Here is a 24,098-nt window from a genome sequence, read left to right as displayed (position 1 = left end):
TATACTATCCCGAGGAGAATCTCCCCGAAGCGGCTTTTGGCCTTTCAAACGCCATGCACATGCTCAATGCTCAAATGCGCCAACTGATCGCTTCTGTAGCTCACATATTATTCCTGGCAGCTTCAGCCAGTTTCCTCTTTCCAAACTCCCATGCGTTTAACAAGCCCTGTTCGCTGAGGTCTATGTTCTTCATGTTGGGTGCGTCCTGCGCTGGAGCTCTCGATACTCGCGTCGACACGATAACCGGGTCTGTTTCGAGGATAATGCCATCATCGACTATCTCGTCTATAGCCAGTGAAACAAGATCGTAGTTCTCTGTGATCGTTCGCTTGTCCGTAGAGTTCCTGTAAGCCGTAGGTGAGCAGCTGCCCTGAGAATGCGCAGAAAGCCAATGCCCTACTTGAACAGTATAGCCAGAGAATCCCGCAGTGCCAGCGCAACGTTGTAAAGAAGAATCTCATTCTCCTCAGCACCTCCTACCACATATAGCATGACATCGCCTTCCGTTTTGAACACAACAACCTTGTTGTCGTAGAGTATAACATCTGAACTTTGTTTCGCCGTCTTTTCAAGGAGTCCTTTCTCGAATGCTTTCTGCTCCTTTAGGTTTGCATACGGCTGCTTTGGCTCGGTAGAGTTGTTTGAGGTGTGGGGACCGTTGTAGTATTTGGCAAAGAGTCGCGGATCAGCGGCTTCCGGTGAGAGTACGAGAACAGCTATCACACTGTGAAGTGACATGCTGGGTGCCATGTTTACAGTGCTGACGAAGGCTCGATTTCTCAATGGAGTTCGGTTTTCTCGTGATCGTCCTTGCCCGTGAAGCACCAGTCTGTGGATGCGAATATGTGGAGCTTTATGTTAGAGCTTAGCTTTGTCCCCTCTCAACCCCCAACACGTCACTGTTGGCAGACCAAGAGAGATCACTTAATTTGCGAACTCTTAAGCAGGTAGGAGAGAGCCACCTAATAAATCTTATTGAATAACAAAACTCCTACATGGGATGACGTGGTTAAAAGTCATGGTATTCTGGCGGACCCCGCCGCCTGGAGCTCAATGTACCCCTTAACTCCGCGCTGGCAGTGCAGATGTATATAGACGAGCACCGTAACACCAATCGCACATCTCCCAGCTTCTGACCAGATTCCACATACGCAACCTTGCTCTCTGAGTTTGTTTCACAACCCTACAATCACGCTCAGTGCCTATCTCTGGTTCGCATAATCGCCTGCATCATAATGTGTCTGCTCTAGGGGCGATGTATATCCGAAATGCTCAGATCGAACACGCTCTCGGGAAACGTTCCGAGAGTTATAGTCAGCCGGCTCCTGTCCTGCACTCAGCCATGGCTCTGGACGGTCCTCGTGATGTCCTCCAAGCGCGCCCGTGCTGAACGCCTGCGAGGTTGGTTTCAAGTCGTAAGCCGAGTCTCGCATCTGGTTGTATTTTCCGAGGCTGTTCTGATCTTTGCGAACCTTAAGGTCCAAGACCACCAATGCAATAGCAGAAAGTGTACTGAACAAACCGAAAGAGAACAATGTCTTATAGAGTCGGCAGATCATGATTCCAGCTGCCGAACCCCAATTCGCACTGTTGCAAACATGACTCAATGTGCCTGACATGTTCCATCCCAGCAATGATAGGCCAACAACCCATAGAAGCAGAAGGAAGATATTAAAGACCAGGTTGAAGAGTGGTGAGAGTACACGGAAAAGATGCAGGGCTAATGTCAGAGTCAAGTTGAGGAGCGAAAGCAGTGCGACCCCGAAGAGCTAGGATGAGATTAGAAGTTGCTTTCTCCCAGGACAATAAACTCACCACCAGGAATGTCCATGGAATCTTGAAGTTGCCCCGCTTCAGATGGTACACGAAATATGATAGAACTGCTGCCACCACCAGAGAACAAACAAGGGAACAGGCGCGAAGAGCGTGAAAAGGGAGGATTGGGTAAGGTGATGGCTGTGACCGCATTTTGGATCTGGCCATAGCTGAAGGTAGAGCGCTATGTGCCCGGTCTTAGGAAGAACAGGCGTTCGTGACGGAGGGCTGATGGATGCAGGTTTCACAAGGTCCGGAGGTCCTTGGTGACCCCAGAAATATTTGATACAGCCCTGGTTTCGCTCGAAACGATATGAGTAGGAGCTTAGAAGGGTGAGGTAGGTAGGCTGGCGATAGAACGAGCGTGATGCCGCATTTGTATAATGAGATAAAGAAAGGCTTGGGAGATGGCGCAGACAGATGTCTTTTCAGTGGTTGTCGGAGAGGACAACGCCTCTCCGCGAAAGCAGAAGTGATCGAGTACAATTGAATGGCTGCTCGAATCGACTGAGCAATTCTTGGCAGGTTTGGCTTTGTGACAGCTGGGCTGCCTAAAATAACTAGTGTTCTTTAGTCCCTGCCGCCATTGACTGCGCCCGGAATCGCGCTTTCCAAGTGCCCCACTAAGTTACGGGGGAGGCCTGAAGCAATGTTAATTCAGCACCAGTACGGAGTACTCCGTATTTTTATTTGCAAACCTCAAAATTGACGCATAAAGAAACAAACCTCCCAGCGACGAATCACAACAGTGTGTTCCTGTAACGACAGTTAGCTACTACTAGCACCAGACCCCTAGTAAGCCTCACCCAACCAAGAAGTCACTCGCCAAGTGGCCATTGTACAACAGCATTTCTTCCGGTATGTACGGAGTACTCCGTACCAATCACCGTTTAACTCCTGATTACTCCATATGTGTGTGAAATACCTTATAGGATGAAAGTGCTAACCAAGTCATGAATCAACGAACAGTCCTCATCGTAAATAGCCAGAATTCACCTCCATATTTGAGTGGAGATAAACCAGCAGCCCGCCTGCTCCTGTGCAGCGTCGCTCGGAAATCAAGATCCGCGTTTGTCGCTCTCTGACAGCATGCCATAAGCATTAAGTAACCGGACTATCGCCGCCTTATTCACTTGATTCCCCTACGCCCGCTTCATTTGGCCGCCATATCATTGTTGATCAACAAGCCTGATCAGGCCCAATCAATGTTCACCAATTTCACCCTTCGGCACGTGCCTCCCCTTTTCGTCGCTACGGCCTTGACCTTCGGCGGACTGATGCCATTCTTCAATGCCGAGTACGCAATCTTGGAATTCGGCCTGCCAGAGCGCATCGCCAGCTCCAAAGCAGCCCAATCGATCATGATCATCAGCTCCGCGCGCATTACGGCGATAGGTCTATCGATATTTACATTCTGTTTCCAGGAGAAGTTCGCAGCGGTTGACACGAAACTGACCATTCTTGGATATGTCGGCTTGGTCGACGGCTATGTGTGTTGGCTTGAAGATGTGCCTAGCACGGCGATTGTCCGTATCATTTCGGGAGCGTTGATTGCTGCCTGGGGCTGGTTCGGCATGACGGCGGTGCAGTGATGGGAATGCCCAATGGAGTACGTGGTAGTACCTCAATGGCGCGTGTGGGCTGCGCTACCTGGGACCTGGACTTTGATTCCCACCTGGTGATTCGTACAAGTCCCTGCTTGCAACTTCAAGCCGTGAAGAGGCGTGGTGGACTGCTGAAGAAGATTGCGGTGCAATAGAGATCACAGGGTGACACTCTTCTAAAGGTGTGTCTTCTCGCCAGTGCGGTTGCTGACGTTGCGTTCGTTGCAGAATGCGAGCATGACTTCAGAATAGTGCTGTGGCTGTGGCCTCTGACGACAATTTGTAAAGTCTGATTGTATCATCGTTCGAATCTCATGAGAGCTCATTGGTCTAGAGACCACGCCAGCGGAGACTTTTGGGCGGTACCAGTATATGCCTGAGTAGTATCATAGTTCGACAACCCAAATAGTATCTTTTGAGATGTGCTAATCACTACGTAATATGCAATTATATTTGCGGTTCGTATTTTGTACTCTTTAGTGATGAAGGTACTCCGTTCGAGTCATGAGTCAGCAGGTAATCCTCACTAGACAGAAGGTACCATAACGTTTGAACGTAACACAAGTACAGCTTTTAAGATATGTGCCAGGTACAGGGATCGGACGGTGCTCCAGGCTCTCAACAAAGACCAAGAGGGGGGTTGTCCTTGTTCTTCAAGCATAGATCTTAGCTGTGCTTCCGACATCTTTCATCTTCCCTTCTACCCCCGGCGAGCGATGGCGTTTCAGCACATTTGTTCCGTGTAGCCAATCCATAAAGTGCAAAGAACCGTAGTGTACATTGAACTTCTCATGATGCAGATCGTGCACCTTTGACAAGGGGGGGCTGCGCGAAATCATATCCACTGTGTTCCACCGTTCCTACAAATAGCACACTAATCAAAAAGCAGTTGAAAGATAGAATGTGTACTGGTTCATAATAGTGAGCCACAAGAGCGAGTGTTAAAACAGTTGGTATAATGTCCGCAAAGAAGTGTTCCACTGGAGAACTATAGAGACCCGTAAATGCAATGGGGGCAGGGAAACTGTGGTGAAGCTTGTGGTAGCGAGCGTAAAATCGGGGAAGGTGAAGAATACGATGGACATAGTAGGCCAGCACCTCGTGTGCAATGTTGCCCCACACGAAGTGTCTCACCATCTCCTTAAACGTGGGCAGAGTAGTCGTAATGACGAAGATGGGGCGGAAGTCGGTCAGATAGCCCAATCCAATTTGGAAAGCAATGTCCGCAAGAGTGACTAAGACGGCGTAGCGGATGCAGTGGATAATCTCGGCACGGGTAGGCTGTCGATGTGGCTCAGGCTGAAGTTTGTGCGCCTTGGAGAATTCGGGGAAGCAAATGTCGACGAGTTGGTAGAGGGTTGCAGGTAGCCAGAACCCGATAAGCTGGACAAAGACGGTAACTACCAACTCGACCTGCCACGGGGAGTAACTTTGACAAAGCCAGTTCCACCAGCCACCCAGAGCGAGCATGGTGGGAGGAGGTGAGATGGAGTTGGCAATTGTAGAGAAAGGCTGTATCACAGAAGCCACAGCTTGAAATGAATGAGAAACATTGTGCCAACAGGTAGAGAAAAGGGGGCTTGTCAGACATTTTCACAATAAAGTATTAGCTTTGTACAAGCACAGAGAAGTAGGCAAGCTCTTGATTACGGCTGGGTGATAATCCGACAGCAATGAGAGAGAGGGTGGCATGGGAGGAGTTGGTTATGAATGCATTATGAATGCAAACGAGAGAATAGCAGGAGGAAAGACGCCTTGCCGGAGCCTAAGAATCGTTCGAGCCCTGGTCAAATCATGATGGGAGGAACATGCAGCTAGGGGGGATACGGACACGAGTAGATACCTTGAGTCCTTGACGTACGAGTAAGAAACAGGTATTGGCTGTATCGATGAGTGGCAGGACGGCTTGAAATCACATGTGATGGATGCCTGATTCAAAGCAGTGGAAGCTTTGTTATGCTAGCAGTAACGTACTCACAAGGGATGGCTGTCATTCGTCATCTCCCAGTATAGGTTAGCGCTTTTCGTAGCGGCTCTGAATGCTGCATTGTGAGTGGCTGACTCTTGACCTAGCGTAACTTATCCGCCCTACTACGTAGTAGTTAGTAATCAGCAGAGTACAGTACATCGTTATGTGTATTACAAACCAGGTGTTGGACCTACTGCTTCTCATGTACTACGTAGTATGGAGTACTGCAAACATCATCCTTCAGCCTTGTCCATGTCAGAATCCCTGCGCATACGATACGTATCTGTTACGTATTAGCAGGATGATACAGGGGTCCCCGCATGCGAAACGCACGAAACGCTCTTGTAACTTTTACGCCCTGTTATTTATGGCAGTGAGCATTGCTATACGAATTGAACGCCAATTGCTGTTTCTGAGCTGTTGCAGTAATGCGCTTCTATAGCTATTAGTGTGAGCCAAATGCTCCTCTTGATAGGAGTAACTCAATCAATTCAATTGGTATCTCTGTACGCTATTTGCTACATCCTCTAACAGTCCATACACCCAACGCGTCCGCGGCTTCGACTTCAGACTTTGCCAATCCTGGACTCCCAGCTTCTGCTCCTTTCTCTCATTGCCTCCGACTCTTCTGATCACTTCATGCCAGGGATTCGCTGCGATGAGCAGTCACCGTGTCTCTTTCCGTCTTCTTAACCTCGTTTCCTTGTTATGAAAATTCTGGGAGGTTTTGTGGTAGAGAAAATGTTGCTGCGGCCAATCTAGGAGCAACCTTGCCAGCTCAACCTTTGCTACCGAGCATGGCTGAATCTCGAAAAATTGAAATGGCCACAGCAAAGATGAATTCTCACACAAGCTCCGGGCCAAGAACACCCCAGTTGGTGACGGAGGGGGATGCTTTGGACAATATGGCTTCACTCTCACCTGAGAAATTCGATCCAGGGTGGCTTTTCTACACTGCATTCATCAGCCTCTGCATCATCACTCTTGCGGTGGCACTGGATGCGACTTCGCTTTCTGTCGCTCTTCCGGTAATCTTCCCCTTGCTGACATCCCTAGCTCCCTCGAAACCCCTTGATGGTATGCTACCTCTATGAACATGGACTCTAGAAGCCCATTCGTTGGCAGGCATACAAATCACCGACTAACGCTCAACTCTAGATTATCGCCTCGTCCCTTCGCGGCGATGCCCTCTCGGCATTCTGGTCGGGTACATCATTCCTACTCTGTTCTACCGTCTTCCAACCCACCTTCGCCTCCCTCTCCCATACTCTCGGCCGCAAACCCCTCATGCTCCTCGCTCTGTGTCTTTTCACTGTCGGATCAATTGTCGGAGCGCTGGCGCAGAACTTCACCACCCTCATCATTGGCCGCTGCATTCAAGGCACTGGGGGAGGCGGCATCATTTCTCTGACTGAGATCCTGATCACGGACCTCGTCCCGCTGCGACAGCGGGGTAAGTGGTTTGGCTTCCAGAGCTTGACATGGGCCATCGGCTCGGTCACAGGGCCAATAATCGGTGGCGCCTTCGCCCAGGAAGCCTCCTGGCGTTGGATCTTCTGGATTAACCTTCCCTTTTGTGCTCTTGGTTTCCTCACCCTTCCATTCTGCCTGCGACTCCACCACCGCCCAGGCAGGATTGTTCACAAACTTCTCCGCTTCGACTGGCCCGGTGCCGTCCTTCTCACGGCATCCACAACATCATTCCTGATACCCATTTCATGGGGTGGCGTACTCTTCCCTTGGTCCTCTTTCCGTACCCTCGTCCCTCTCATCTTCGGCATCGCGGGCATTCTCGGTTTCATTCTCTTCGAAGCTTTCAAGGCGGAATCAGCCTTGATCCCCATGCGCATCTTTGCCAACCGCACAGCAGCCGCCAACTACTTTGGCACGTTCGTCCACGGCATTGTTCTCTGGTGTCTGCTCTACTATCTTCCACTCTACTACGAGGCTGTAAAAGCGTACAGCCCCATCATTGTCGGCATCGCTGTCTTCCCAGAGACCTTCACCGTCGCACCAGCATCCATCATCGTCGGAGTGCTCGTTAGCATCACGGGCCGCTTCCGTTGGGCCATCTGGTCTGGATGGGCGCTTACGGTACTGGGTATGGGTCTGCTGTACCTGCTGGGGCCCGAGACAAGCGTTCCTGCTTTTGTCTTCCTAAATCTAGTGCCTGGATTGGGCATGGGATTGTTATTTTCGAGCATGAACCTAGCTAGCCAGGCCGCAGCGCTAGAGCGTGATGTAGGTTTCGCAGCAGCCATGTACATTTTCACACGCTCATTGGGCCAGGGCGTTGGTGTTGCGGTTGGTGGCGTTGTATTTCAGAGCCAGTTTGCCATACAGCTTAGGAAATATGAGACTGTTGCAGGGAACGCAACCGAGCTGGCGAGGGATGCGGCCGGCTTAGTCCAGGTAATCAAAACCATGCCGGAGGATGCGACGGAGAGAAGGTCGATCGTGACCGCGTATGCAGAGGCTTTGAAGGTTGTATGGGTGACTATGGCCGGGATCGCATTTATGGCATTGGTCTTCAGTCTGGCGACTAAGGGGCTGAGTCTGGACAGGAAGATGGAGACAGAGCAGGGATTGAAGGAGAAGAAACGGGGAGGAACTTACAACGAGAGTGGCCAGTAAGAGCAACATCTTAGAGACGATAAACTTCGATTTCTGCACAACGAACATATCAAACCAATAAGGTTGGCTTGGATGTTGAGTTGCTTGGTAATCAGCTCCGACGCCACTTTGATTTCTTCCCCAAATAGAACAGAGCTGACTAAGATGCTGTATCTCTTATATATGATAGCTCCACTTCGCTCCTTGCTCGACTTCTCTTCTTGTTGAGTATACCTTGCTCTCACGTTGAAACGATGCAAAATGTCATTCGTTCTTTCCGGCATGCCATGGCACAAGGGCGAGGAGAAAATGCACCAACTGACCAGGACGGAGAATCAAGAGAACCCAAGCTCCCCTTATCTCGTTCCGGGAGCAGCTCAAATGTTGCAGAGGGCACCATTGCTTGCGCTTGGCACTATCGATGAAACTGGAAGACCGTGGGCTACCGTATGGGGAGGAGAGACTCCGCTTGCTCAGCCTGTAGCACAGTCGATCATTGGCATACGCACGACGGTGGACAGTAGATCTGATCCAGTGGTAGATCTGCTCTATGGCGGCAAAGACGATGGTGAAGTTGTCAAGGAACAAGGCGCTGGGAGGATGGTCTCTGCCCTGTCCATCAACCTTGAGAAAAGGAAAAGATTGAAGTTGTACGGTAGAATGGTTGCCGGAGCGTTGGCTCGAATTGGCCCAGAAACCGACCAGGACTCTGCCGGCCCCGTCGGAGAGGTTCAACTGGTGGTGAAGATCGAGCAGAGTCTCTACAATTGTCCGAAGTACCTCAATTGCAAGCGCATCTACCCTGTGCTTCCCGAGCCAACACTCATCTCCGACTCTCGGATACTTCCTCGGCAAGCATTAGAACTCATCGCCAAAGCGGACACCCTTTTCGTCTCTTCATGTGACCACGACAAAGACATGGATATGAACATCCGTGGGGGATCTCCTGGCTTTGTGCGGGTCCAATCTAATGGCGACTCAGGAACTGTCCTGGTGTGGCCGGAATACTCAGGCAACAACCTATATCAGACACTCGGTAATTTTCAGACCTCTCCCAAAGCAGGACTCGTCTTTCCCGACTTCGATACCGGGGATGTGCTTTACGTCACTGGTGATACAGAAGTTCTCATCGGCAAGGACGCTGGCGCAGTTATCCCTCGTTCTAATCTAGCAGTCAAACTCTTCCTCACAGGCACTCGCTTCGTGCAGAAAGGCCTTCCATTTCGTGGAGAGAGCCTAGAAAGGTCGCCATATAACCCTAGCGTGCGCTTCCTGGCCAGCGAAAAACATCTGCCCGAAACACAGAAGACAGGCGATAACTCAGTCACGGCAAAACTAATCAAGAAGGAAACACTAACGCCAACAATCCATCGATATCGCTTCAGCATCTCCGATCCCCTCGCTTCAGGCCCATGGAAGCCAGGCCAATACGTCGCTCTCTCCTTTCATGACGAACTTGACATGGGCTACAGTCACATGCGAGATGACGACCCTCGGAGCCTGAACGACGATTACCTGCGCACCTTCACCGTTTCTTCACGGCCAGGCGAAGGAATCCACGGCGAAGAATTCGAGATCACCGTGCGAAAGGTCGGCAATGTCACTCGGTATCTCTCCATGCAGAGCGAGCGATCTGGCCTCGAAGTGCCCCTTCGTGGTTTCGGAGGGGAGCTCCGACTGCAACAGAACCCAGGCGGGATGATCGCGTTCGTTGCTGGCGGTATAGGTGTCACCCCGCTGCTAGCGCAGTTAGAAGATATCGATATATCACGGCTGCGACTGTTCTGGTCACTGCATGTAAGCGATATTGGACTCGTCTACGATACCTTCCAACACCATGCTTCGTTGCCCAAATCCTGTGTCCTGTATCTGTCAGGGCAGATAGCGGACATCCGAGAAGAGGACCTTCCGAAAAAGGAAATGATTTTCAATTCCGGCGCCAGCATTGAGCAGAGACGTGTGCAGGCGAATGACCTTACCTCTGTCGACGCGGAAGCCTGGTACCTATGTACTGGTGTGGGGCTGAGGAAGGAGATCTTGGACTGGTTGGCAGGCAAGACGGTACATTACGAGGACTTCAACTACTGAATATTGGAGCGGAACTGGGGCCTATTCATATCTACGAGACAGTTTATTCTATGATCAGCTTTTTGAGGAACCTTTGTCAACACAACGAGGATTAATGAGCGGGTGTGCCCGAACGAGAATCTGAAATTCTGAACATCTAATCTCAACCCTATGAGAATCTACGTTATAACATCCTGTCATCCTATCTCGAGCTCCTCCACATTCTCCTACCTTGTGACTCTCCACTCCTTCTGCAGTCTCCCTTCTCCCTTCCCCCTTCCGGCCGGCACATGGCTTAAGTACGGCTGAGCGAACGGGAAGCCCTGTTCTCCATGTCCTGTGGTCGATTGTGGTGGGTGTTGCCTAACATAAATTTATTAATCATTCTTTCGAAGTGGAGAAGATTCCGATTTCATTATTAGAGCCTAGATTAAGGGACTTGAAGATTGGATGAGTACTTGCTTGCTCAGTGATCGAATGCTGTGTATCATTATATATGTCATGAGCGCTTAGGAATTCATATTTACAAGTAGACGAAGAGGGTACTAGACCTGTGGTTATGCGGTATGGCTCTTGGCAAAGTATCTATTGATATCAGAATGAATGTGACACAAGAGTACGGTGATTGGGGAATATCATTTTTATTCGACTGGATAGCTTCACTCTGCCAATAGCGAGATATGGCTATCGATTGGTACCGAGATGGTATGCTTATGCAATATTAGTGTTAGCGACTTCGTTACCCCCGGCCGGAAGTCATCCCACCACGGCTCCTCAAAATACCAACCCCCTTAGCACGGTACATAATCGACCTTTGCGAAGCGGTCTAACGAGTAGAGACTTTGGAAGCGGATTCTGGAGGGGCGTTGACTGCCGAATTATGTATCCGGGGCGTCTTTGCGCATTGATGAGAGAGAGCGGAATGTTCTTTTCGTGAAAACTAGGGAGTGTTCAGACAAAGAGTTTGATTGCCCCTGATTTCAGATCAAGGGAATCTGGCGGTCGGCCATGTCTCTGAAGACCATGTTCTTGTGCTTGTCACGGCGCCTCATGATGACATCTGAGGCAGAGGGATGTTTCACAAGGTTGGAATGAAGTCCACAGTGAGATTCACTCGCGACGCCAAGCCCCAGACGCCAGCTGAACGCCGAGCGGATTTATAGGTTCGTGGACTTCTTGTGGCTATCGCGGAAGCAAATGTTAGGGACTTGGTCTTCCCGAGCTGGGAGACCCAATGAACCATGCTAGACGCAAGCCGCGTGTGGAAGACAAGGGAAAAGCTGTTGGGAGACTGGAAATCCCAGACGAAGAGCGTGCAAATCTCAAACGTGGACCAAAAGTCCTTGATACTGAGTAGGTCTGATTAAAGGGCAAGGGAGGTGCTGAGTTTAAGGAGAAAGTCGCTAAGCTTGAGAAAGAACAGCTTAGAACTTACGAGATTGTTGCTGGGTTGAAACAGGCATATGCTGGGTCTGAGAAAGGTTCAAAGAAGCAGCCAGGTTGGATGACAAAGGTGTAGAGCTCGAGAAGGGAGTTGCGGTATTTGGAGTATGGAGAGAAACTTGCTTTGTCCAAGGCCAGAATGCACAAGGATAATTTCGCGCTTGAGAAGAAAATGGAAGCAATCTGCGATTGATAGGAAATTTATATGTTTCCTAGATTTGCATCTCGCCAAATTCGACGACTTCACCCCCGGATTTTTCCAAGTTCTTTGCGATCTTGCTGGGATCGGTCAGCTCCATAGCCAGACCTGCGCGTCCAGTACGCGCTGAGACGATCCTGTCCAACCTTGGTATGGACTCTGAACTATGACTTGGTTAAGTCTTGCTCGATTCGCCGATCATTCCCGTGATATAGATGCATCATTTAGAAAACATGAATGTACGTTTCTCTACTTGTCTCTTGCACGAGAAATCAATAATACCTTGGCGGACAGGTCCTAAATTATATGGATGAAAAAGAGACGAGCTTCTATTAGCTCCGACAGATGGATTAGTATTGCAATAAAGTGTTGACCCATACAAGGAGAAAAAATTGATGCCACGACTAAGGATTGAACTTAGGATCTTCGCATTTCTCAGATTTATACGAGTGCGACGCGGATACCACTTCGCCACCGCGGCATAATTTAGTCGCATTAACCTAAACTAATCTATAAAAATTAAATTGTTTTTGATTTAGTGGTTAAGCCGGCTGGTCAGGGGTAAAGGTCACATGACCAGAGGGTGCAACGGGTGTCAAAAACGGCGGCAGAGACCACCGAAACAGCGTCCTATGTCCCAGTGTCTAGAGTTGAGGTGTGAGTTATTGATTGTTCTATGAAATTACAAGGCTTTGTGTAAGGAAATTGCGTGCGCCAAAGGCCTTTTGATGCCTCAATTTTATGACCATACAGTAAATTCCGTCTGGCACCAGACAACCGCAGCTGCAGTCGAAGTCAGCAGGGTGAAGTCACCTGTCGTGCCTCTATCAAAAGTTTCCAGGTATCCGAACTGAATTCTCAAATCTGCCTTTTCAGCTTTGTCAAGCTCTCAGCTGTGTCAGAATCCCTGCATATATGATACGTATCTGTTACGTATTAGCATGATGGTACAAGGGTCCCCGCATGCAAAACGCACGAAACGCTCTTGTAACTGTTACGCCCTGTTATTTATGGCAGTGAGCATTGCTATACGAATTGAACGCCAAATGATGTTCTTGAGCTGTGACAGTAATGCGCTTCTATAGCTATTAGTATGAGCAAATGCTCCTCTTGATAGGAGTAACTCAATCAAGTGAATTGGCACCTCCGTACGCTGTTTGCTACTACTTCTAACAAGCTGCTCTCTCAAACGCTTCAACAAGAGACCTTTTCCATTCCTCCGATTATTGTCATTTGCACCTCGTGTGGTGTGGTTGGCTGGTGAAAGTTCGCTGCTTTGGTAGCCAACTTTGATCTCATTCTAATCAACGTGGCGTCATGGCAAGGCAGGCTAAACGAGCATAGCTTCAGCTGCGGGCTCGCTTGTAAAGGTTTATATTTTTGACCTTGACAGGACTCTTGGCGTTTACAGCAGGATGTCTCAAGATATTTCCCAGCTGTGACTTCTAGTGTTGGCAGAAACATGTGTTGCAGTGCAAAGACATTCCTGCTCTAAACATGGATCCTCTATCAATCAGTGCAAGTGCTGCCGCACTCATCACGATTTGTGTTCACACGGTACAGATCATCAAAAAGACTATCGAGAGCGTAAAGACGGCGAAAAGGGAATTACTGAATGTTCTCAATGAAACCAACCTAATGCGACTGCTACTAGAGCAACTCCGAGGGTTGACCCAGCAAAAATAATAAGAGTCTTCTCGCTTTCGATAAAACAGGCTGCGAAGAGATTCTCGGTGAGCTCAAACGCCTGATTGATAAACTCGCTCAGGCCGAATTGTTTGCCGGCTTTCGATTCTGGTACGACGGAGCAAATTTGAGGCACTTGTTGCCGGGCTAAGAGCGCAAGAAGATGGAATCCGCACCGTCCTTTTATCTGTTGCGACGTTGGCGACCCTGCCTCGAAGTCTTGGGTTCTCTGCTGATATTTTGATAGAGAATCCGTTGTATTTACCAGGGATTACGTGCAAACACTGATCGATGGAGCCAATGTACAAGCTGTCTCAATATCTTCCATTACCCAGAGCTCGACTGGCGTTGTCGACGAGCCGCCTCCACCTTTCACTGAACACGCGGAGCCGCCATCCCTCACTGATGAACTTGACTTGGCGAAGATGAAACTGACATCAGAAGGCCAAGCTCAAACGGATATTCCAGATACTGAAGACATCATCTCTCTTGCCGAAACCGACCTGCCGTCGACATCCATCGCGGATGACCCAGCAGAACTCGGAACCAATGTAGGACTCTGGTCACCTCTGAAGGAGGACGACTCGACATTGTGGCTTCCCATTTCGACATCAAATTCTTTAGAAACTCAAAAACAGATAGATGCTACCTGCTATACCGCCATTCACCAAAATCCTCTCTGAGACAGTGATATGGCATGGCCAACTGTCGCGATATATGTATGATGACAAGTATCTCACACTGCGGGACAGGCTGGTGGATGCAGCTTACTATGGCGACTGGGACGAAGTCGAAGTGACCATTGATGACGCTCATGAGCAGGGCCTCAGATCATGGCCAAATTGTTACCGAATAGGAAGACTTAGAGGCCCTACAGGCTGGACGCCACTGCATCAGGCAGCCTTCCTCGGCGCTCCGAAATCTGCAGTCAGAATGCTGGTCGATCAAGGTGCCTCAAGGACTTTGTAGACTGTCTGGACTTCATCGTCAGAGCTACCGTTCACAAACATGACTGCATTGGAGATGGCACGATTTCTTGGGTTTAAGTATCTCTTCGACGTCCTTTCTCCTATCATCCATCACTCCATCCCCTGTGCAACACTGCACAAGTTACAACAAAACTTTCATTATTTGATCCGAGATGACCTCGTTGGTCAACCTGAAGACGCTCAATTGCGGCTGCCCGAGCTAGAGTTGCTCACTGAGCTTGAGAATCCAGAAATGTATTTCCCACTCAAATCTCCGAAGATTGCTATGGTGATACCCTCCTGTGCAGGGAGACATATACGATACTCATTCTGATACAGGGATATTTCTACCGACTAGACGGTCGAGAGCTTCTGGTAATGAGTCTGGGGATCTCGTTGTCCGGACAGCCCAAGTACTATCGAGTCACGGAACGAGGTGCACGGGAAATCCAAGATGCCATCTTATTTGACATGTCTTTTGACAGCTAGTGGGCTATCTATCTCTTTGCCTTCTTACGGAATGATAGTGGATATGCTCAATGTCCACAGATGCGACCTCGAATCATGGAAGTCATGGCTGCTTAATGTCTTGCCCGCAACCTTGATCTGTTAGCAGCTGTATGAAGTTCGTTCTGGTAACTCGACCATGTAGATGCAGAAAGGCGACATTGTACTGACCGATCTGAACGAAACATGTTCTTCCGGGCTTGTCACTAGGATTCGTCCATTTAGGGATAGTACTCGTTGAACACACACATCACCGAGTATTATGTGAATGAAAACTCCGTTGTCTAGATGGCTACAAGAGTATTATCAGCGTCACACAGTTGTGTCAATAGTTTCTTCGCAGTCAAGGCGTGGGTGCACTTCATAGTCGGAACATTCCTTCTTCTTGGCCTGTGAAATTCGAGATGGTTGAGTTACGATCTAGTAGCTTGACCCTTTCCGGAACCTGCATCGTAAATAGGGTGTTGAAAATGTGGCTCCCCGGTGCACGCTGCACCACCTTATCATAACTTCCCATAATGCCGCCTGCAGTGCGCTGCCATATTCTCCACCTTGCGCATTCATCAGACTCCTTCTTTCGCTGGAATGGTCTGGGCAAATATGCATTAACTCAGGCAGGACTCCGTCAAGTCCTAGTAATGAGGCATTCTATACTGGAGACCCAACGTGCCTTAAGCCGAGCGAAAAGGCTACGTCTGTCATCCAGGGCGTATCCGCTTATGAAGTTTGATTATGAGAAATTGGTTGTTATTCCTTCGTCATTGATTCCGCCTTCAGTCTCTAAATGTCGAGAGGTTTAATCCCTGCCCAAAACACTAAAACAAACCACTTTGTTATTTTCATCTTTTCCGATCAAGTGGGGTGGTGTATAAGGGGGAAGAGCACTTCGGCCTCAATTTGAAAGAACGAACGTCGAAGCCTCACAGCATTCCTGCACCCTTTCGTAATTTTATATCCACAGAGATATGTGACGCGGCGACGTTCGGCCTGGGCCTTAGATAAAGAGGTCGAAACAAATTTGGGGTCTCGGTAGACGGCGTGGATGCGCAAGGAATCGAATCGGTATTTGGTGATTCTGGAGCCTCGATACGTCGTAGTTTCGACCGCGAACGGGTTGATCTCCGGCGTACTGAATACCAATCAGAATCATCGGCATCCAAGGCTGAAGTCGTTTCTCGTCATCTGCGACAAGGGCAGAATTGATGTCTTTGTATATAGACGGGTTTTCCAGTGTGTACAACCAAGTGATCAAAACGCCCTCAGACACTAACTCAGCGGGTACAGGCGGCAGCTGGTCTTTGATCTGAGTTGGAAGATTTGCCAACGACCACCCATGACTTGGTAGATGTGAATAGAATTCCTGATGTAGTCGATAATTGACTATATTATGGAAAGGTTGTCCATGGTCAATACTTTTGTTGAGATCTGAGTGGATAGTGAGGTCGTATACCTTCTTCACTCTGGCAGCAAGCAACTGCGGCTCTGGTTGAGCTGTGCTGATGTATAGAACTGTGTCAGCATTATAGTAATATCCGTACAGCACTTGCTCAACTTTTCGGGCGTCCCAACCTCCCCAGCTCAGAGCTCTCCCGATCATTCTATCTTCCAATGGGTACCTTTGGGCAAAATGGATCAGTCTCTCACAGCTTTCCTCGATATTGCCCTCTTTTAGCACCAAAGCTGCTATCAATAGAGACTTGTTTTTGGACTGCTGTTTCATTAATTCACCCTCACCGCCCCTTTCAATGAGACGCTTTCACAATATCTCTGCAATGGTTTTGGGCAAATTGATTGATTCCAGCATGGTGGGAGAAGAAGAAGTTGCCAACGAGCAACCCGAACTAATCTAGGAGCGCCAAGTAGAACTAATGATGTAACGCACGTGACAATCTCCATGCCTCGAGCAGTCTACGAGGCAGACATAATCTGGGATTTCAAAGCCGCCTGGAATGCTTGGAAGCGGCATGAGTTGACCATACCCCCGTTCTACTGCGACTTCCAGGAGAAGCATGGTGGTCAAGAAGTCTGCAATATCTTTTGGGGTGTTAGGGCCGGCATACGGAAAGACAAATATGGCTTTCTTGTCTGTTAAAACGACATTGTAACTCCAATGCCCAGCAAGCCCATGGAGAACCTCGTTTCCTGCGAGGCCGACACAAGAGCGGGCTCCATCATGAAGTTTTCGTTTTAGAATTTCGACTCGGTGATCGCATACTGGGCAGGGAAAGCAATTCGACAGCTGAAGGTAGACGAAACCATCAATGTACGTAACCAACCTCAATGAGAACCATGCACCGATCCGAGCACTAAAAAAATCAATCGGGTCGTTCAAAGGGGTATCCATTATGAAAAAAGTAATCAAAGCCACCAAGCAACTGAGACGTCGATGCAGAAATTGATGGAGGTAGACTGCGGATTTTCAGGTGGGTGCGGCCAAAACCTTTTCCACGGCTTGGTTTTATGTGAATCTGTCGAACTGTGCTGACTAATCAATGGATCAGTGGCACCAGGGGGTGCAGGAATTCATTTTACCACAATTTGCGCCGACATTTAGCCGAAATAGGTCATACCACCTTATGTACAAAGTTACTAAATAAAATTAAGTATTCTTATCCTTATAGATTTTTTGTACCGTAGAGTCTTATTCAGAATTAACAGGAGGACTCATCTTGCTGAATTGATCGAGTAAACTTGTGTAGGAAATAGGTACTTGATGTGTTGACTCGATTCGGCTAAATGTCGGCGCAAATTGTGGTAAAATGAATTCCTGCACCCCTTGGTGGTGGAAAAATAGCAAGTTGTTCTATCTAAATTAGTGCGCAGAGCATGTACTACGGTACCAGACATAAGTATTGTTAGCGCGCCTCTAGTAAAATTGTCATTAACGCTTCTCATACAGATACACCTCTCGCCCTTGTACGGCGCTATGACCTCACTGTCGCCATTCTACGCGTTCTATCTTATTCTACAACGTTAATGAGTTCGATGAACGAGAGGCGATAAGCCTATAACTGCTGCTTGAAATGCTGTACCAGAAGTTTATCTTCTAGAGCAGCTTGAATCAATGCCAGCCAGGTGCCATGAAGTGCGAAGGCTAGTCCTAATTGAGCCATTTCGTGGCGTTCTATCTTGGCATGTATAAGCTGTTACTAGGGAGCGCTAACAATACTTATGCCTGGTACCGTAGTTTTCATACGTACAATTCTGCGATTCCAAGCGAAATAGCACGAAACGCAGATACCAAAAATACATGCGGAGCTCATGCAAAAGGCGTAACAGGTCTGTAATACAATGCATGTGAAACGCGTAGCTGAATAGCGCAAACTGTATTTTTTTGAGTTCAACAGAATTACAATAGTCGCAGATTCCCTAGACGACGAGGCATGGGAAATTGTCCCACTAACCCGGCAGCCGTTATTGCGTAACAGGGAATCACAAGCTCTCGAGCTAATGGTCGTCGTATCTTGATGGCCTGATTGCCCGATGTGGGTAGCACTCCGTAGTTGCTGTGTAACATTAATTCAAACTGTAAATTTGTCTTCGTCTTTTGTCAGCAGTACTGCTGGCTAGGGATCGACATTGTGATTCAGCTAGCCGCCGTCGAGGTTTAAATTGATCATAACATTGAAGCATTCATTGCTCAGAGTTTGAAGGTTTGAGAGCGCCCACAAATAACAATAGTAGATATCATAGTCATTGGAATATGATTCTGTTAACTACATAGCATCTACACCCGAAGATCTTGACAGCCTGATCTACATGAACCAAGATCTGAGCTGTTCAACCATGTACATAAATACGAGGGATACCACATACATGGTAACTTAATACCAAACGTGGATGAGTGCTTATGAATCCAACCACAGCCGCACACAGTCTATCACTTCCGAATTGGAGAACGCCACCAACCAGGGTACAAGTGGCCAGATCGACGAATCCGGCCGAAGTTACTCCATAGAACCTCAAGGATCCTTAACGGTCCTGCATACCGCAACGCTCTATTTCCCCACTCAGCAACGTGTTGGCTTCTGACAGATGCCGGTGCTCCACATCGTGCCCAATGCGTTCAGGACGCCTTAATTTTCCGAACTACCCACAGCGGCGGAACCAGTTCTGTCGTCTTGTGATGTGGCTCGCATGGGGTGACTGCAGGCCCAGGGTCCAAATCAGTTGTGCCGTTGTTTGGTATGGCTCCAACGTCCTTTCGTCCTTGTGACTTCGAGTCGGGCTTCTATTGGCAGTCCATTGCTCAGGTAGCCACTGGCTATGCACCTCCTCAATATCTGTTTGGATAGCCTTCCTTTCTTGGCTCGAATGTTGTGGGAGACAAGCAGCTGGAACTATGCAAATGATATAGTCTGAAAATGTATTTGAGTGTTCACTCCATACAGATTGGAATCCTCAGGACCTCAGCATTCCTGGTATCCGTTATTGGACTTCATTCGTTTCCCGATCCAGCATCCAAGTAGGGCAAAATGATACACATTCTGTACTATCTAACAGCATTCTTCTTGCTGTGCCCTCAATCGCGAGCAGTGGCCCTTCCCCAAGCGCCAGCACCGTCGTCTCAACTGTTGCCGACAACCGCAGCTGAGATTACATCGACCGCATCCTCAACGACAGTCGAGGCTACTTTAACTTCTGCTACTAGTTCTGCGAGCACACTGCCCCAAAATGACGGTGCCACTGATTCCAACAACCGCAGATGCGATTTTGAGACGATGCAAGATTTCTTCAATCATGCTGCCATGGAGAGATTGAATATCACCGTAGAGGTACAAAATTGCCAGAACCTGTGCCTGCTTACGTACGGGGTGGGAAACCCGGATTTATCGGGAATCGGCGTAAGTAAATTTGCATTGTCGAGATTGCAGGATGCTGAACCATTCCTCTCAAGATGATGAGTGCGTATACGATTCAAATCATTCTCACCGTCCTCATCGGTCCAGCGTATCGTCTACTGTATCTTGCCTGGACGCCACCCAGCAAGCCTACTGAGACCGTCACGTTTCGTTCGTTTGTCAAAGAGCTGGAAAGAGTCCAGACGGCGTTTTCTGCCGCTAATGGCTTCTTCGTTCTCGCGTGCGCCGTTTCCTCGATCGTCCGCCTGCACCAGAACCCGGCGATATTCGAGATTGCTGAGATGCAGGCCATGGCCTTTCTCCAGGTCAACAGCATCCTCGTCATGTTCTTCTGCCTGATCCGGTCCATGCCACGTCGGACCGCTCGCGTGCTGCTGTACACCGTCGTTTTCGCGTTTGTCCTTGCTGTTCTGAGCATGAGTCATCTCAACGGTGGCAGGCGGACTAACTGGAGGCTTGCCTCGGATGGCTGCGCGCAGGAGTCAACTGACTACGATGTCATTACCCCGATCCTCTATCCGCCGTGGGCAGTCGCAGTCATTGCCGTCGTGGGGACGGTGGGTTTCTGGCTACAGTCACTGAAGAGAAAGTTCCAGCGCCGACCGTCGCATCAGGTACTGTTTCAGATATTAATGTCCTTGTGGGTCTTGCTGATAGGACTGATGATTGCTGGCATGGTGACGGGTCTTGTCATGATGTGGCGGCAGCGGAACCATTTGCACAGTGTGGCGGGAGAGCAATTTGAGGATGATGATTGGGGGTTCGGACAGATTGCCGCGCTATTTATATGGGCTCCGATCCCGGTTGAGATATTTTTTGTCTTGCACGGTGAGGATCCCTTACCATTGATTGCTGCTGTTGGGACCAAGCTGATGCCATTCTTAATGATTCAGATCTTGTTCAAAGGAGCTACCCGAAGGAACATTTCTGGAAGATTCCCCTCATCGGGAACTTCTTACATCGAAACGGTGTGAATGGAGAACAGACTACCCCTCATGATTCGCAAAACGAGGACAAGAATCTAAGCCAGAGTACAGAGGTTGGTGGCGGTTAGGCAAAGCAAAGTGTCAGTGGCATGGGCCGAAATGTGCTTATCTGTAGTTCCGGGATTAGGGTCGCAATTGGACACAACTTAGGTCAAATTGAATCTCTTTAACTATTCAACCGTGAATGCGTCTTCTGCAGTGCTGGCGATAACATTCACAAGTAACGGTCAGTGGCCAAATCCCAGAAGGATTTGGCATTAAGAACATAATTCTTGGTAAATAAGCATACTGATTTATTTATGTGTGTGTTTGCAGTGAAGAAATGTAAGAAGCTTATTTTTCTTCTTCTGTTAATTTGATTTAAAAACTCCATGATGTTGAATGTATGAGCATTATCTTTGAGAATGGCAGTGACTGGAAGGTTTTGAAAACGGTTAGGGATTGTGCCGCGTGCATACAAATTTCATCTGCGGAGCCCTATCAAGAACTAAATGCCAAAAAAGGACCTTTGCCAAATAGCCTTAGCGAATGTACCGTTCAGAATGCATCCCGCTTGTATAATTCATTACTCTGATACCCTGAATCATAAAACAAATTGCCGTAGTCACTGTGACTTATTCTCACTTATCTCATGTGCAGAGCAATCCCGATATCGCCATTGTCGGCATCGTCATCATCAAGCGACTGCGCCGGCAACTGTGGTGCCTGCGAGGCCCCCAAGCGTCTTGGTTCCGCCGCCGCTCTTCTCGGTTGTTCCTAGTACCGCCGACGAGGACTTCCCAGAGTCGACCCTATGCAAGAAAAACCTCAGTGTTAGCCTCGAAAGCGTGCCATGACTATCCCACGCTGAAACAGATAAAATGGGAAAGAGGTTTGCGGTTGAGAAGGACGCGGGAAAATACGTACTCTGAAGCAGGTACAGCGGCAGCCTGAGTTTGCCTCTCGTTCTGAGCCCAGAGTAATTCGCCATTATTTTCGTCGTACAGAGGGCTGATTGGAGCGTCACCGGTCCGCCTGCTATACGCAGCGAGAGACTGGCGTTTCCATTCTGCCTGGGCCCCATCCCCAGCCTTCTCGTGCAGGTGGCTATAAAGCACTGTAGCGTGTAGAGCTTCCGTCATACGCCAAGGCGCCGGCAGGATGCCAATAAGATAGGTAAGGAGGAAGACGCCAAGCAACACGACAGGCACGATAATGAGCGCGCGAACCGAAAGTGTCATGATATCCGGGCTGGAGACGACGAAGTCGCCCACACCCTCTTGGGGTTCGCCGTTTGTTTGTCGGGCGATATTGATGATGCCTGAGCCAATTGGATTGGAGAAGAGCGTGGTGTCAGCCAATACGTTCCGCGTTGCGATGTAGGAGGCGTTTACCAGGCGCGTGATATCGTTCTGGATACTGGATCCACCGGCATTGAAGGTCGCGCCTAACGCAGCTGTTGCCGATGCGAGTGAGGAGCGGCCAAGGCGGATCCCCATCTCGGGCATCATAGGCCTGATCAGGAACGCGTCAAAGATATTGATCAAGACATCAGGTAGGTGCAGGCCCGGGACTTGATGCAGTTGGGCCAGATCGACGCTAGAATCGCCATAAGACCAGATGGCTGTTTCCCAACAGGAGAGGGCGGGTCGCCCTGGCACCACAATGAAGGGGTTTTCATTCACGGCATAAAATTCCGAGCTGTTGCGGGTTAGGTACCACGGATCCGTGGAGGCTGTGAAGCTGTCTCGCCAGAGCGAGGACGGTACGATGGCGAAGGTGGTGTTTCCGAGTCCTTCGCCTTGTGTGGCTGGGTTGGAGACGAAATAGGCAAATGGCGGGCCATTATCAAGGTTCGACACCCGTCTCTGCGCTGCAATGTTATTCCACGGTACATAGGTGTCTTCCACCAGCGCTATCTCACTGTTGTTTTCGCCCGTTCTCTCGTAGAAGGTTTCCTGCAACCACGAGTATTCGGTGACACATGAGCCTGTCACGTTCATAACCAGGCCGGGGGCGTGTTGAAGACCAAAATCCGAAGCGGTGACGCCGTAGCGATAGTTGATGCGGATACCTGGGTCCTGACCAGAGCCACCAACCTCTTCCTCCTGCTCCACGACCACACTAGCCTCACTCCCAATAGTGTCTGCCGCACCGACCGCTCGCAGCGCGGACGGGCCCTCCAGTGCGTAGGTTAACGCTGTGGCAGTTTGGTTCGATCCATCGCGAAGAGGGACGAAGACTGCGCGGGGATTGACGGGCGCGACGGTGCCGATGTTGACCAGACGTGGTAGGAGAATTGAGGCGGCCGAGATGGCACCCACAACCACGGTGGCGAGCAGCGTCCACATGAGCGGATACCACACTTCACCCTTCATGTGCAGCACGTAACGGGCGGCCAGCATGGCGACATTGGATGGTGACGCCTGGGCATTCCACACCCCGACGGTAGCCGCGCCGCGGTTGTGTGAGTGCTTCTTTCGCATGAAGATGGTGACGCCAATGAGTACGATCAGCGTCCAGAACTGCCTGATGGTAACCCCGATCATAAGGGTGTACAGTGAGATCAAGATCAAGCCATTGCCGCGGGAAAGCGAGACAGCGTCCGCCGTCGAGTTCCCGTGCGGCATGGAAAACCGTTCAAGAAGTAGGTAAGTGTCCTGAGGAACTGGTCGGTTCATGGCTGATATTTGGCGACTGAGGATGGATGAGTTTATTCGAGGGGGCTTTGCACAGCTTCGATGACAGATCGAGTTAACAGATCTCCAAGTTGCGTAAGAGCCACTCCCACCCGTCTGATTGAAACGGTTCAAGAGGAGAACAGAGGGCAGTCAATGACACCAATGACGGGGTAGATATTTGTTATCTGGCGTCGATGTTAGTTGAGAAGCCAGCGGAAGTCTCTGCGCATGAGCTTCGTTGGTGGATGAGGCTCTTTAACACGGCTGGCATTCTTCTTCCTCTCCATTGGTCATGGTTGATGGGCTTTGATGTGGCCGGGCTGGTGGTCTGATCGCGCTGATTGCTCTGATTGCTCTGCCTTCTTGGTTTTCTTCCTGCATTGAGTTCAATGACTACAAAGTCACTAGTGTGCTGTATGCATCCCGCATCCTCCTGTTCACAGTCGTAGAACTAACTATTCAGTATATTACCTGGCTCCAACGGGTTGGCTACCTAGTTAGGCATAAATGCTCTCAAAAGTCGTTGCCCAATCAAAGCAGGATCGCCGCCTCCTTCTTCTACTTCTCCTCCTTCTCCTTCTTCCCCCTCCTCTTCTTATTACTGGAGATTATGGTGTCAGGAGCTGAGAATAGGTGGTGTATTTTGCCCTAGATGATAGGAGGGCTAAATTGTGTCCCTTTTATCTCCCTCCCTTGTCAATAATAATACGCACCTGGTC

General features: G+C 49.3%; 10 protein-coding genes across 10 annotated transcripts; 5 read left to right on the top strand and 5 right to left on the bottom strand.

The window, feature by feature from the left end:
- Positions 1-100: 100 nt before the first annotated feature.
- EPUS_07940 (uncharacterized protein) lies at positions 101-750 on the bottom strand (the record flags this gene model as incomplete). Its single annotated transcript, XM_007787432.1, has 2 exons — positions 101-344; positions 401-750. The coding sequence occupies 2 exons, from the start codon at positions 748-750 to the stop codon at positions 101-103; spliced, it is 594 nt and encodes a 197-aa protein (XP_007785622.1).
- A 452-nt stretch (positions 751-1,202) lies between these two features.
- EPUS_07939 (uncharacterized protein) lies at positions 1,203-1,968 on the bottom strand (the record flags this gene model as incomplete). Its single annotated transcript, XM_007787431.1, has 2 exons — positions 1,203-1,769; positions 1,816-1,968. 2 exons carry the CDS (start codon positions 1,966-1,968, stop codon positions 1,203-1,205), a joined length of 720 nt encoding a protein of 239 aa, XP_007785621.1.
- Positions 1,969-3,020: 1,052 nt separating this feature from the next.
- Positions 3,021-3,407, top strand: EPUS_07938 (uncharacterized protein; the record flags this gene model as incomplete). Its single annotated transcript, XM_007787430.1, has 1 exon — positions 3,021-3,407. One exon carries the CDS (start codon positions 3,021-3,023, stop codon positions 3,405-3,407), a length of 387 nt encoding a protein of 128 aa, XP_007785620.1.
- Positions 3,408-4,208: 801 nt separating this feature from the next.
- Positions 4,209-4,889, bottom strand: EPUS_07937 (uncharacterized protein; the record flags this gene model as incomplete). The annotated part of the gene is made up of 1 exon (XM_007787429.1): positions 4,209-4,889. The coding sequence occupies one exon, from the start codon at positions 4,887-4,889 to the stop codon at positions 4,209-4,211; it is 681 nt and encodes a 226-aa protein (XP_007785619.1).
- Positions 4,890-6,209: 1,320 nt separating this feature from the next.
- On the top strand, positions 6,210-8,022 carry EPUS_07936 (uncharacterized protein; the record flags this gene model as incomplete). The annotated part of the gene is made up of 2 exons (XM_007787428.1): positions 6,210-6,416; positions 6,547-8,022. 2 exons carry the CDS (start codon positions 6,210-6,212, stop codon positions 8,020-8,022), a joined length of 1,683 nt encoding a protein of 560 aa, XP_007785618.1.
- Positions 8,023-8,262: 240 nt separating this feature from the next.
- Positions 8,263-10,089, top strand: EPUS_07935 (uncharacterized protein; the record flags this gene model as incomplete). The annotated part of the gene is made up of 1 exon (XM_007787427.1): positions 8,263-10,089. One exon carries the CDS (start codon positions 8,263-8,265, stop codon positions 10,087-10,089), a length of 1,827 nt encoding a protein of 608 aa, XP_007785617.1.
- Positions 10,090-11,302: 1,213 nt separating this feature from the next.
- EPUS_07934 (uncharacterized protein) lies at positions 11,303-14,079 on the top strand (the record flags this gene model as incomplete). Its single annotated transcript, XM_007787426.1, has 2 exons — positions 11,303-11,421; positions 13,644-14,079. The coding sequence occupies 2 exons, from the start codon at positions 11,303-11,305 to the stop codon at positions 14,077-14,079; spliced, it is 555 nt and encodes a 184-aa protein (XP_007785616.1).
- A 1,786-nt stretch (positions 14,080-15,865) lies between these two features.
- Positions 15,866-16,468, bottom strand: EPUS_07933 (uncharacterized protein; the record flags this gene model as incomplete). Its single annotated transcript, XM_007787425.1, has 1 exon — positions 15,866-16,468. One exon carries the CDS (start codon positions 16,466-16,468, stop codon positions 15,866-15,868), a length of 603 nt encoding a protein of 200 aa, XP_007785615.1.
- A 2,878-nt stretch (positions 16,469-19,346) lies between these two features.
- On the top strand, positions 19,347-20,787 carry EPUS_07932 (uncharacterized protein; the record flags this gene model as incomplete). Its single annotated transcript, XM_007787424.1, has 3 exons — positions 19,347-19,715; positions 19,769-20,561; positions 20,627-20,787. 3 exons carry the CDS (start codon positions 19,347-19,349, stop codon positions 20,785-20,787), a joined length of 1,323 nt encoding a protein of 440 aa, XP_007785614.1.
- A 608-nt stretch (positions 20,788-21,395) lies between these two features.
- On the bottom strand, positions 21,396-23,379 carry EPUS_07931 (uncharacterized protein; the record flags this gene model as incomplete). The annotated part of the gene is made up of 2 exons (XM_007787423.1): positions 21,396-21,510; positions 21,626-23,379. The coding sequence occupies 2 exons, from the start codon at positions 23,377-23,379 to the stop codon at positions 21,396-21,398; spliced, it is 1,869 nt and encodes a 622-aa protein (XP_007785613.1).
- Between the last annotated feature and the right edge of the window lie 719 nt (positions 23,380-24,098).

Source organism: Endocarpon pusillum, assembly GCF_000464535.1.
Source record: "Endocarpon pusillum Z07020 unplaced genomic scaffold C679989, whole genome shotgun sequence".
Lineage (NCBI taxonomy): Eukaryota > Fungi > Ascomycota > Eurotiomycetes > Verrucariales > Verrucariaceae > Endocarpon > Endocarpon pusillum.
The sequence above is the reverse complement of the archived record's forward strand: the minus strand, read 5'-3'. Positions and strand labels throughout refer to the sequence as shown.